Genomic DNA, 13039 nt, shown 5'->3' with positions numbered 1-13039 from the left:
CATAGCCCAACATCTACTGCTCATTTCACTGAAAAAAAAAATTAAAAAAGAGAAAATAAAGCATTCAGAAGAAACTCATTCTAATTCTAGCCCTAGGCATTTATATAAGCTGGAATTAGATTTTGGATGGCAAATATAAGTGGCATCACTGTCCCAGCCATAGTACAAAGCATGCAGTTTACACAGCTAGTAGAGCATATACTAGCAGACAAGGGTGCGTACAGAAGCTCGACCGAACACCAACAAATTAAGGCAGGCGGAGCTAGGCTGCTTGTTGCAATAATCCATGAAAAAGAATATGAATGTGGAATGATAGCTAGACGGCATCGAAAGCGTCGGTCTGAGTGGTGAGTCGGCGGAGTTTGAAGGAGGATGAATGTGAATGGAGTGCGGGATTGCCCTTGTCCATAACCCTAATGAGGGAGTAGGTCCAAGCCCCTAGCAGTGCGCCCAGCAGGGGACCAGCCACATACACCCATAACCCATTATAGTACCCGCTGGCTACGGCTGGCCCTATACTCCTCGCCGGGTTCATCGATCCTCCTGATATCGGTCTGCATGCTCATCAGTCATAACTATGCACCTAGTCAGTGTGCTCTCCTAGCTACCTCCCCATTGTTAGGTATAGTAATAATGTTCACCTAAGCAAACGATAAACCCATATGTATAATAAGAATATATGTTTTATTAGTTTCATATGTCGGCTTACCCGGCCAAAATGGAAGTAATGCAGACAGCGGAACCTACTGCTATACCTGCAAGCTCCCCTATCTGCAAAGCATCAACTTTAATTAATGTGTTTGAATATATGCAATTGGTGGGGTTGGGGTTGGGTTGAAAATTTAAAAGAGAATTTAAAGATGGTACAGCTTTGGTATCGGTGGCGACAGCGGAAGTGATGAACATCATGGAGAAGGTAACGAGGGCCTCCATGACCAAAGCTTGAAGGTGAGAGCCGGAGGGTGAAGTCGTCCCGACATTATTCGTGATGGGATGCAGTAGAAACCGCAGTGTAAATGCAGCCAGTATGCTTCCTGTTAATTGAGCTGCTCCATACAACGGAACCTGCACCATCCATACAAACTCATAAAGGGCATACTAATGCTTTCTTTGGCATATATAGATTTTTAAGGTTGAGATTATATCCAGCTAAACCTCAAGTTGCTTTTGGGGCATGAATTTTGAATTTCTGCTTTGAATTTAGATTGAATTTAATATTATATTTTATATAAATATAAAATTTAATAGTATATACTTGTGCATTATATTTTGATTCTCCCTAAAAGATGGATCCCCAAACTTCCAATTATAAAGAAGAAGTATACTTTGATTAGTTAGGTTGCTACCCAGAACCTACACTTGTGAGCCCCTCCTCCAGACTTCACACATTTCTATGTAACTTTATTTATTTTTAATGAAAAATTTCATACTTTGGCTCTCCATCACATGATTGTATTGACTAGTGATTTCTATTATATATATCCTATGGAAATACTCAAAAAATAAAAATATAGAATAATAAATTGCTTTTCTCCTTCCTTCAAGACACCCACCGCGATGAAGGCCCTTCTCTCAAACAACATTCAATATTGGATTCCACAACATTTGTAAAATGATAGACATCTGCTTTGAAGCCTAAAATATATATATATATATATATATATATATATATATATATATACCATTGATTTTAATTTTTTATTTGAAAAATTGTCCCAATAATTTTTCTACCGCCCCAAACATGTGAATTTTTACATTAGTTAATTTACATCATTCCTAAATTTTTGCTCAGAAAAATATGAACACATAAGTATAAAAAAATTACGCTTTCACAATTCTCATAAAGTGAATATTTGTATATGTTGTGTTTGTCAATAAAATTTTTGAGTTTGAAATCATATCTTATTTGCACCAAGTAGAAATTCAACATTTGGGCATAAACAGAGTGTAAGAATAGCACAAATATATAATACGCCAAACTAACAACATGAATGATTTGAAAAAATGGAAGTAAAGGCGAACAAGGTCTTCGTAGTTATTTTCCTTTTTTGTTTTTCTTCTTGGTTGAAATGTTAATTCTATTGTATCACATGTACCTCGGAGTATTAAAAAAAGAAAAAAACAAATTTGTAGTAGTTTTATTTTTCTTTTTTTTTTTGATAACTCAGGGACTCCAATTATTATCGCGCTACTTTGGATACTATGATGCGACACTAAATTCAGGGGTGAAGCCGCTCACCCATTGACACATTCCTAATAATTCAACGAGGTAAACTCTCAAAAGAAATCCAATGGGTGCCTTGGAATCACAAATATGTAATTCCGTCCTATATATGGATAAAGGTGAAATTGTGCTTTGCGGGAACCACTAATGCTATATATCTCTAGGGGTTTTGTAATCACTGCATGCGCCCCTCAATACTCGTGTGTCCCCTCCCATGTCCCAACAAAATTTACACGACCTTGAACTACATTTCTTATTTATAGTGTGGGCTTTTTTAACTGACGCAAAAATTAAAAATAATGAGATTATTAATTAAAATCAAGTAGTCTTTGGAGAGTTATGGTAGAATTATTAAGTCAAGTTGTGTTTGAAAATATAAAATTTTGAATATTACTTTAAATTTATGTGAAACTGAAATATAAATTTCAATTCATACACTCACAAAAGCAGATAATTAGGCGGAGGCATGTACCTGTTTCCAGGGGAAGTGTCGAACGGCGGAGAAGGCAAGGGTGACGGCCGGGTTCATGTGGGCGCCGGAGATGTGTCCGACGGCGTAGATCATGACGGTGACAATAAGGCCACCCGCAATTGAGGCTCCAAGTTTAGACACTCTTTGCTCTTCATCACCCCCATTGCTTAAAGCTGCCGAGCCACATGTCACAAACACAAGCAGATACGTCGCTATCATTTCCGCACCCACCTACATTCGTACACACAGTACTCATGCATTAGTTATACGTTTATTATACATACCACGTAGAAACATTAGTCATCATCTCGTCATTAGTCGACCTATTAACCAAGTAATTAATTATATAAGAACGTAATCAATGATGTATACATGCTCCTCCACGTTCGTACGCCACAACTTCACCGTGCTGGTTATATGAATGATTGATTGCATGGCTAGTACGCCCATGGAAGGAAACTAGTCGATTCAATTCCCGAGAAACAAAAAGAAAATCAGCTAGAAGAAGAAGAACGGAGGAAGAGAGAGCTGGCTTTGATAAGATGCATATAGAACGATGTATGTATGTGTATATATATATATGTGTGCGCGCGCATACCTTTTTGAAAAAGTCGGGGGGGTAGTTTTGTTGAATAAACCTCAAAGCGTAATGATAAGCAGATGGCTTCAGTTCATCTGGGAATTCTGATGAGTATTCCATCTCATCCTGGTTCGTGTTGGCAGTAGTTGTGGCCATTAATCTACAGATGTATACTTCTGGATCTGATAGAGTTACTTAATTCCTGGTCTGTATCCTTTGCAAAATCACTGAAAGCAATATGGGCAGCTCGACCGAAGGCCTTTATAGCTTAATTAAGGAGAAGGGAGAGAGTAGTTTTATTCTTTTAAATATTTTTGGCTTTATTATAATAATAATAATAATAATTTTTTAGGGTATAGGGGTGGGTGGAGGTGCTTGTTGCACTGCGGGGGCCTCCAGAGTACAAACAAGGATTGTGTGGCCTGTAGTTCACTCATTTTTCTCGAGTACTATTATTATTGATTTGTGGTGAATTATTTGTAAAGAATCACGCCCACGCATTCTTTTATCCTTCCAGAGATAATTAAGGTCACGACAAACACATCACATTCCTCTTAATCATACCACAAAAGAATGCAACACAACCATATATACCGATCTAAGCGCTAACTTGATTTTTTATAATTGAAGAATTTAAAATTTTATATATAAATATGCGTAACGCTTTCATTTTCTCTACTTAAATTCTTATCTCATTTCTCAAATCCCATTATACTCTAATTCTTCTTCTTCTTCTTCTTCATCATCATCTTCTCCTTCTTCTTCCTCCATATGTTGGAGGCTTACATTGAATTTGAAAAATTACGCAATAATAGGTAGCATGTCCTGACCCAACCCAAGTATGCATCTCATATACACTTAATAAGATACATTTTGAGCTAAGCAAGCATGACTTATTAATATTTTTATAAATCATTTCAACGACTAATGTATAGTATCTCGCCTTTATGCTTTTCATAAAATTTTTTTTTTGGTTTCTATAATTCATTCATAATTAACCACAATTGGAATTATTATATAATGGGAAGAAAATTAGAAGGATTGAAAAAAAGAATAATGATGAACATAAAGAAAGAGATTTCCCTAACCCTTGCCAAATTAATATTAATCTAGTAAGAAAAAATACAACAAAAAACCACCTATGGCCTTGGTTTAACTTTATAATTAATCAAGCCCTAACTTGCTCGCTGTAGGAAATTTAATGATGACCATCATCTTTTTAATTATTTCATCTTCCCGCCATTAATTAATATATGTGTATGCATGTATGTATTAAAAAATTATACAAAGATCGTACTTCTTCACGTGTCTATACTTATATTTTAAACATGTGATCAATTTCAAGTTCAATACATATAAGGATTGTGACTCATTTGTTGGATGTCTCTATGTAAACAACAAACTCATTCAAAATCAAAATGAAAAAAATTAGTTTCCTATATATTTTTTTCATGGTATATAGGCATTGAGTGAACTTGTTATATCCACTACATATAACCGGTTTATCCCTCTACCTTCTATATTTTAGTATTCAAATTAATTGAATTTATCCTAAGTACAAGTTTTTTTTCTCTCTTTAAAATTTAGCTTTTGAGAAGGCATGCGCCTTATTGGGGTTGCCAGGGAATAATTAACCCTACCCAGCGAGGTAGAAGAGTTTTTATAGGAGGGATCAATTGAGGTTTGGGTAGGACAGGTCCCTAGATAAATAAGGCATATGGGGAATATGAAGACCAAACATATGCTGGGTTATTTCCTTTCATGTGGAGAAAAGTCCAAGTGGGCTTTATTAAAAATCCAAAATTTAATTTTTTAGTATGAAAACCTAAAGAAAGTTATAAAAAGAGAGGGGAGAAGGGAGGAGTGGTCACTTCTCAAAAGAAAGAGAAAAAACGTAATTTTTCTCATGCTGCCCAAATTTCATCAAAACTTCGATCCCACTTCATCTGTGGTTCAATCGACCTGAAATTCGGAGGAGAGGTTCACGACTCAAGGAGCTATAATATGAACGGTGGAGATTAGATTTGGAGCTCTGGAGTTGAGATTTTTGCCCGTGAACAGTAACCGCGAATTTGGCATATTCTCTTCAATTCTCTTTGTATTTGTCAAGATTGTTAATATTTTGATGAGATATATTTGTAACCTCTAATTAAAATTAGAGAAGACTTGGTGTATTCATTATTTGATTGATAGTGGAGGTTTCAACTGGATTAGATCTCGTGATTTTTCTTTCTCACACTAGAGAAGTTTTCCACGTAAAAAATTACCTATGTTCTTGTGACTTGGTGTGATTAATTATTTTTTTTATTATTTTCAGTACGTATAAGAGTAGAGATACACCATATTTATTTGCATATAGGGAGAAGAATTATTCTGTCGTGGTTGTTTATTGATACCTCTCCCAACAACATATTTATCACTCCCAATGTCGATTGTTTACGCGTCAAAGGAAGGGCAAGAGATGCAAAATTATACATGTAGGGGCAGTGGGCTATGGATCTTATTGACGAGTATGTACGGGAAGTACCCACCACATAAACATGATCTTTATGTATCTATTTCTGATCACGTTCTTCACCGCTTTATACTTTTGTTGTCTTCCTAATTGCCCTGGTCATATCTGATGTATAGTCAGTCACATGCATTGTCCCTCTCCCTCATTGAGTTTCATTTCAAAAAAAAATTTTCACCTTTTATATTTTTTGCTTCATTCTTCCTAATATTTTATGTATGATCTAGGTTTACGTGATATTATTATTATTCAATTTAGAGGGTAATATTTCGGCCTCGAAGAATGTAATTCATATAAGAAAAATATGAAAGAGAAGAAGGATTGTGGAAATAAAAATCAATGAGAAAAGAGGACAATTATAGTAGAAGAAGATTAGGGGAGGAGTAATAGAAGACCAAATAGAGAAAGAGAGAGATAGGAGATGGAGAGTATTCAACTCTAAACTTATGAACATTATAACAAATTAATTAAATAGCATAACTAAATAGAAAAAAACCAACTCAACTAACCAAATGTTATTTTCCTTAAGTTGTAAGACATGATGTTTTTCATATTTTCTTTGCCGCATGTTTGTTTGTTGTTGTTTGGTTTGATGAACTTTTATAATTTAAACTTTGCACATTTATTTTGTTCACTAATTGTCTGTATTTAATAATAGACAAAAAGATTTAATATTCAATTCACTTTCCCTTTTAGGTGTCAATAATCGGACAAACATGATTCTAGGACAATATTTCCTCATCTCTTCGAGGCCGCACTCTCGGGATGTCGTGATAAGGATTAAAACCTAACCAATTCATCCTCATAAATCTAAAATCTCTCCATTACATGCTTAGCATAAAATAATAGTATTTTAGACGGATGCATAGCTAGCGAAGGAGAGTCCTCCAATGCATGTATGACATATCTGCCAAGAATTCTTTCCTTTAGGTTCATTCAAGGATAAATCCTTTCTCATTATCACACCATAAGCACAATCATCATAGAAATGGGAAGGATACATTATCATGTGAAAAATGGTGTGCTTCTTTTATGAATAACAATCATATAGGTTGTTTTTATTCATTGAATCTCTTTCATGTGGAATCAAAACAATTTTTTTAAGGGGTAGTTGAGGCATTGTAACAAATCATGACATAATAGGAATTTAAATTTGAGATGTTCACGGATCAGGTTAGGCGTAAAATTCTTACCAATTCGATCTTATCGGTTGGACAAAAAGCCAATCCTAAGTCGGACCATTGAGGATGTAGTTTGGGACGATTTTACGTTATTATATATAATTTTATTTATGCTATTTATTATTTTATTTAAATTTTTAATTAGTTCTTAACTTTTTAAATTAGAGAAAAAAATAGCAGAAAAATCATTAAAAAATAGAAAAAATAGGAAAAAAATTGTAACAAATTTTTGAAGTGAGGAAAAATATTTTGAGTTATTTTGACTCGGAATAAAAAAAAAATTTAAAATAAAATACTAAAAAAATGAGGAAAAATCTTTAAAAAAATCCTAGAAATTTTTGGAAAAATGTTAAAAATGTTTAGAAAAATTCTACAAAGATTTTGAAAAATATGAGAGTTTTGTAAAGATACTTTGTGATGATTTTCTTGATTTTTTGTGGGGTGCTTCCCTATGATTTAAAAAAAGGACAATGAGGTGTTTTGCAACTCATCTGTATTAGCTCTGAGAGAGGTTTATCTAACAAGATTTCTTCGTTTGGAGGTCATATTAGACATTCCTAAATCGTACCAAGAATTCTAATCTCGTTTTAATTTTATTCAATTATTGATTGATTGATTGATTTAATTATTTTAAAGGAACTAATTAAAAGTTATTCAATTTAATTTGAGGATAATTCATAATTAATTGGGTACTGTTCATCGAACGAGTGTTTAGGGGGTGTGAATATCTTTTCCTCGCATAACTGTACTATTGATCTCAACTCTGGTATAAGCAGAACGAGATTATTGGTTCATTGACCTAGATTTATTATAATGACTAATCAAATGAGTAGTAATTAGGTGTTCTAGTCACGCCTAGGTAAATAATATGTTAGTGGCGACTTCAAATTAAATTTTTTAAACCCCCACTCTTAGGACGTCACGACAAATATTAAAACCTACCCAATTCATCCTTATAAATATAAAATCTCTCCATTACCAACTCAACATAAAATAATAGTATTTTAGACCAATGCATAGCGAAGGAGACATAATTCACCAGTAAGACCACAATATGTCACCTAATTTCCATAATGCATTCAATTTCCCATTTTTAGTGAACTAGAGAATGCATCTTGACAAGTTGAAATAGAAAAAGTCCACCGTAGTCAGGCAGAGGTGGAGACCAGTGGCAGTCAAATTCATCTCCTTTCTGATTTTTTTACTCCCTCGCTTATTTTATTTTAGTTTTTGTTCTTTTCCCTTTTTTTCTCGATAGAAGGATAGTCATCCCTACAAAGCCAGAGATACAAGCTACAATGTGAGGCGTAATCATTTTGCTTCTTGACCATTTTGTGCCCATGGTCCGAATGACAACAGCTGACACAAGTCAAGTTTATCACTATAATTTTTTTTAATAAAAAAAGGTGAGAAAAATCATATTCAAAGTTGAAAATTTGAGGCATGATATATATTATCAAGCAACTTGAATAACTATTAGTACTTTAAGTAGTGTCTTCATTGAGACTTTTATTATAGGCCTCTTGAATTTAAATCCCACAAAGAATAAAAAAAATATATGATGTGAGAAATGAGTCGTATCTTATTATAAAATACTCAATATACTTTAAGAATATAAAAAATATATTTAAAATATTATATATATATATATTTTACAAAATCTATTTTTTCAGAATCCATTTTGATTGAGTAAATTGTGACTTTTAACTTTATTTTGACACTTATTTGTGACTGGGTAATGAAACAATGTACAACTCAACTTGTAAAGTAATATAATAAATTGCACCTCGTGAGTTTATTTTATATTGAAAAAATTATAGTGAATGATGGGTGTTTACATATATGGTTGGACTTAAGACTCAGTAGTTTTAAATTTTTGGATCAAGTTGGTACTTGCGTACTTAACTTATGTGTGTTAAGTTTACTTATAGACTCTTCTGACACTAACATGCTTTAAGGGCGTGTTTCCTTTAATGTTGTACTTACCAAAGATAAAATAGGAGGGAAGAAAAAAAAACAAAAAAGAAATATAAATGGCACTAGAAAGGAAAAAAATTAATGAAAATAAGTTTTTACTCCTTTTAAAACCCTTGTTGAGACTACTATCTTATAGGGTGAAATACAAATCTTTACACATAATTTGTATTAATATTTTTTAAAAAATATATTGAGTGCTCAATCACATGTCAATATTTTGAATGGAAATAACAAGTGATCATAGATTATGCGTGTTTTTGCCAATATTACACATTATTGGATCTCTAAAATTGGAAAACTTACAAAGGTTTTATGTAATTTTGAGTGGATATTTATTTTTTTATAATAACCATATAGATTTATTTCGATTATTTAATTTTCAACACACAAAAAACAAAGAATTTTTCCTTAATAAAAACTATAAACACAAAAAAAATATGGTTAAAAATTATGATATATATATATATATATTTTAAATTAATGGTGGAGATGATAATAAATAGCGGCTACAAATACTAATAATATAGCATTGCTAAAAATAAGAAAAAAATATGGTGTGAAACTTTACAACACATTGAATATGATATTCAACTAATTTTAAAATTTTTCATTAAATATTTTCTTTTGACAAAATTCCCTTAAAATTAAAACCCAAAATTTCCTCTTTCTGGACCGCGTGGTGCCGCCACAAATCCAACGCGTGGGTTTGGTTGGCTGAGATGCGGATCAGAGAGAGGAGGAGGAGTGGTCGGGGACTCCGCGGCTCCGTGAAGTGCCGTAGTCAACAGTTTTCACGTTTACAACATTAAAAAAATTCATGAAATCTATAGTTGCACGTTGGGGTGCACTACAGAGTATAGCAGCTATATAGCCCCTATTAAACCTCTCCCCCCACCCTCTTATCTATATACATAGAGTTCCCCTCCAGCAAGGTGACTCGAACAAGGCCTCTTGTTCAGCTTCCACTTCTCTCGTTTGGAAGCGTCTGTCTATACCGAATCTTATATTCTGATCTATTTTCTCTTAGCAAGATCTCTTTGTTTCTCTGTCTCTGTAATTTCTGCAATGGAAGGCAAACTGGGTCATGAGTATTCCCTGGCTGCGCCTCTTGTGCACCATGAAAAGCAACGCAGCCTCGAGGATTTGGAGTCCAATGGCGATTACCGTGATACGGGCACCACCTCTTTCTTTAAAACTTGCTTCAATGGACTCAATGCTTTGTCAGGTTCCCCATACTTATGTTTCATGTTCTTCTATATGTCAATATATTCATTATATTGTGTACTTTGGTTCACTCTTATCTGCTTTGCAAGAACCCGGCGGACCCTTTTGTTGTTGATTTAGGGTTTGCCGGCAGATGTTTTCTTCGCTCATTGCCTCCTTTCTCTCTCTTCCCCCGGCCCTTTCGTTCTAGTTTGGCTAAATTAATCTGGGTTTGTCTCAAAAAAGGCCTGAACCGTGAGCTTACCCTTATGGCATATGCAATTCTGGATTCTTGTTCCTAAATAACTCTAAACTGTCTCATCTTATTCACTTTACATAAAAAAGAAGAAGATGGGTTTAGTTCTTCTTAAATATAGATTAGCAGAACTCAGGGAGAACACAAATTGCTATTTGATCTAATGCGTTGCGGAAGGTGATTGTTTTTCTTTTTTCTTTTTCGTTTTTGTTTTGCGCAAAAGTCTGGGTTCATTGTGTGCAAGGAGTATGCTATCAGATATCTGTTGCATCTCCTGTTCCATTAGATAAAAAAAAAAAAAGAGAGCTTTTTTGGGTTGTGCTTTTTCACTAATTGAATGCAGATTCTTTACATTTTCACACTGATGCGCCTCTTTCCTGGAAAAGAAGAATCTGAAGTAAAATCTGAGGAAATAAAATTAGAGAGCAATGTATTAACAACATTACATGATACCTTGAACTCACTGATGGCGATGATTGTGTGCTCCATATAGCTCACTGTGTAGCCATCCTGCTTTTTGGAAGAACAATTTCAAGAAAAGAAAAAAAAAAACAAGTTGTCCCTCATTGTGTTGGGTCATAAAGTTCTTCAGTTTTTTGTTTTACCAAAATCAGGGCATCATTGTTTGGGCAACAAACTCAAGCTTAGAGGGAGTTCGTTTCAAAACACTGATTGGAAATTTTAATTTTGCAGTGCCAGTGTGTATTTGTTCATTTTCTTTTCATTGCTCGTTAGAGATAATCCAAGCATGTTATTCTTTAGCCGCCTACTGAATCGTGGAAGAACTGGAGAACTAAACTTCATCTTGTTTGATTCTCAGGAGTTGGGATACTGTCAGTTCCGTATGCTTTATCATCAGGAGGGTGGTTGAGCTTGATTCTACTTTTGTTAATTGCTGTTTCGGCCTTCTACTCAGGCTTGCTAATTACAAGATGCATGGATGCAGACACAAATATCAAGACATATCCTGATATTGGTGAATTTGCATTTGGGAAGAAAGGAAGGATGGTGGCATCATTCTTTATGAATACAGAGCTCTACTTAGTTGTGACCGGTTTCCTGATATTAGAAGGGGATAATTTATATAATCTATTTCCAGACATGGGATTTGAGATTGCAGGGATAAGAATTGGTGGAAGACAAAGTTTTGTGATATTTGTGGCCCTTATTATTTTGCCTACAGTTTGGTTATATAGCCTCAGCCTTCTATCTTATATATCTGCTAGTGGAGTCTTGGCTTCTATTATCATCCTTGGGTCAATTTTGTGGGCTGGTACATTTGATGGAATTGGATTCCATGGAAAGGGAACTCTTCTGAATTTGAATGGAATTTCTACAGCTGCTAGCTTATATGCATTTTGCTATTGTGCCCATCCTGTTTTCCCCACCCTATACACTTCCATGCGAAACAAGCGTCAATTCTCTAAGGTAAAGAAAGGTCCCTGCACCCCCCAAGTTTTTAAACTCGGTAAAGCAAGCATGTGTTTTTATTTCTCTTTTCTCCTCAAGTGTGTTTACAAGAATTCGTTCTGTTTCTTTGACATAATCCCTTTCTGGATTGTTGTTTCTCCTTTTAAGTGAAATAAAAATAATTTTTTTTCTCAATTGGAAGAGGTGAAAATACAAAGCTAGGTTCATATGTTGTTTCATTAGCTTCTCTTTTGTGGGTTGCTGGGATTTTGAATTGCTTAGTTGATCCTCATTGCAGGTCTTGCTCTTCTGCTTTGTCTTCTGTACCATTTGCTATGCATCAATGGCAGTTTTAGGCTACTTAATGTTTGGGTCGAAGGTAGAATCACAGGTAACTCTCAACCTCCCAACTGAGAAGCTTAGCTCGAAGGTAGCAATATTTACCACCCTTGTCAATCCCATATCTAAATATGCATTGATGGGCACGCCAATTGTAAACGCAGTTGAAAGATATTTTCCACGTTTTGACAAGAAAAGGTCCTTTAGCTACTTCATCAGAACTGCCTTGGTGATCAGCACAGTTATTGTTGCCTTGGCTGTGCCATTTTTCGGGTATCTCATGTCTTTGGTTGGAGCCTTTTTAAGTGTCACAGCTTCAATGTTACTGCCATGCTTATGGTACTTGAAGATTTCAGGCAATTATCGAAGTTTTGGTCTTGAATCAATGATTATATGCGGCATTATGTTAATGGGTATTTCAATTGTAATCGCTGGCACTTACACATCTCTCCTAGAAATAATAAGGCATCTGTAAGTGCAGGAGTTATTGTTAACGGAAGAATTTCAGTTTTGTAATTACTTTTGTTCGATGTACTAATAATCGGGCATTTTAGGCATTGTAAAGTGCTAGAGTCTCTTTTTCTCTTTTTTTTTTTTTTTGTTTTTTCGTGTCCATCCGTTTATGTAAGGAGTTCTTGCTAATATAAGAATTTCAGTTTTATAACTTTTTTGTTGCATGGTGCTTTTTAATTTTTTTCAGTTAAAACTCCATCATTAAGTTTGTTCCATGGTGTAGATTTGCCCATCAAACAGTGCTCTGAAGTTCTTTGCATCTTGGCTTTACTATTTCCCTGAAATTTTGATGCGAATTCTGTCCAGAAGAGTCCATAATATACCCATCCAGGGTCTGGAGGCAAACATCTATGCGGCAGGTCGGACCACAGC

The 13039-nt window shown here is 34.5% G+C and overlaps 2 protein-coding genes across 4 annotated transcripts; one reads left to right on the top strand and one right to left on the bottom strand.

Annotated features, from left to right (window-relative positions):
• Positions 1-63: 63 nt before the first annotated feature.
• LOC131150441 (aquaporin NIP2-1-like) lies at positions 64-3550 on the bottom strand. 2 transcript variants are annotated; one of them, XM_058101157.1, is made up of 5 exons: positions 3295-3550; positions 2697-2927; positions 868-1065; positions 710-771; positions 64-554 (listed from the first exon to the last, which is right to left on the bottom strand). In XM_058101157.1, the coding sequence occupies exons 1-5, from the start codon at positions 3430-3432 to the stop codon at positions 317-319; spliced, it is 867 nt and encodes a 288-aa protein (XP_057957140.1). In that variant the 5' UTR covers positions 3433-3550; the 3' UTR covers positions 64-316. The 2 variants fall into 2 exon arrangements, with proteins under 2 accessions (XP_057957140.1, XP_057957145.1); XM_058101162.1 differs by lacking the exon at positions 3295-3550 and adding an exon at positions 3069-3164.
• A 6117-nt stretch (positions 3551-9667) lies between these two features.
• Positions 9668-12818, top strand: LOC131150430 (amino acid transporter AVT1I). Of its 2 annotated transcripts, XM_058101148.1 has the most exons (4): positions 9781-10171; positions 11226-11833; positions 12114-12206; positions 12319-12818. In XM_058101148.1, the coding sequence occupies exons 1-4, from the start codon at positions 10012-10014 to the stop codon at positions 12385-12387; spliced, it is 930 nt and encodes a 309-aa protein (XP_057957131.1). In that variant the 5' UTR covers positions 9781-10011; the 3' UTR covers positions 12388-12818. The 2 variants fall into 2 exon arrangements, with proteins under 2 accessions (XP_057957123.1, XP_057957131.1); XM_058101140.1 differs by having other exon boundaries at positions 9668-10171; positions 12114-12818.
• The last annotated feature ends 221 nt before the right edge of the window (positions 12819-13039 follow it).

The sequence above is a fragment of the Malania oleifera genome, chromosome 1, assembly GCF_029873635.1.
Source record: "Malania oleifera isolate guangnan ecotype guangnan chromosome 1, ASM2987363v1, whole genome shotgun sequence".
Classification (NCBI taxonomy): domain Eukaryota; kingdom Viridiplantae; phylum Streptophyta; class Magnoliopsida; order Santalales; family Ximeniaceae; genus Malania; species Malania oleifera.
Note: the sequence above shows the minus strand (reverse complement) of the source record. Positions and strands in the feature narration are given on the sequence as shown.

Excerpts from the sequence above, each read along its gene's own strand:
- LOC131150430 (XM_058101140.1), top strand. The coding sequence starts at position 10,012 with ATGGAAGGCAAACTGGGTCATGAGTATTCCCTGGCTGCGCCTCTTGTG. Across the intron at positions 10,172-11,225 it reads TGGACTCAATGCTTTGTCAG|GAGTTGGGATACTGTCAGTT; the intron begins GTTCCCCATACT and ends TTTGATTCTCAG. Across the intron at positions 11,834-12,113 it reads ACAAGCGTCAATTCTCTAAG|GTCTTGCTCTTCTGCTTTGT; the intron begins GTAAAGAAAGGT and ends TCCTCATTGCAG.
- LOC131150441 (XM_058101157.1), bottom strand. The coding sequence starts at position 3,432 with ATGGCCACAACTACTGCCAACACGAACCAGGATGAGATGGAATACTCA. Across the intron at positions 2,928-3,294 it reads CCCCCGACTTTTTCAAAAAG|GTGGGTGCGGAAATGATAGC; the intron begins GTATGCGCGCGC and ends GTACGAATGTAG. Across the intron at positions 1,066-2,696 it reads GACACTTCCCCTGGAAACAG|GTTCCGTTGTATGGAGCAGC; the intron begins GTACATGCCTCC and ends TGGATGGTGCAG.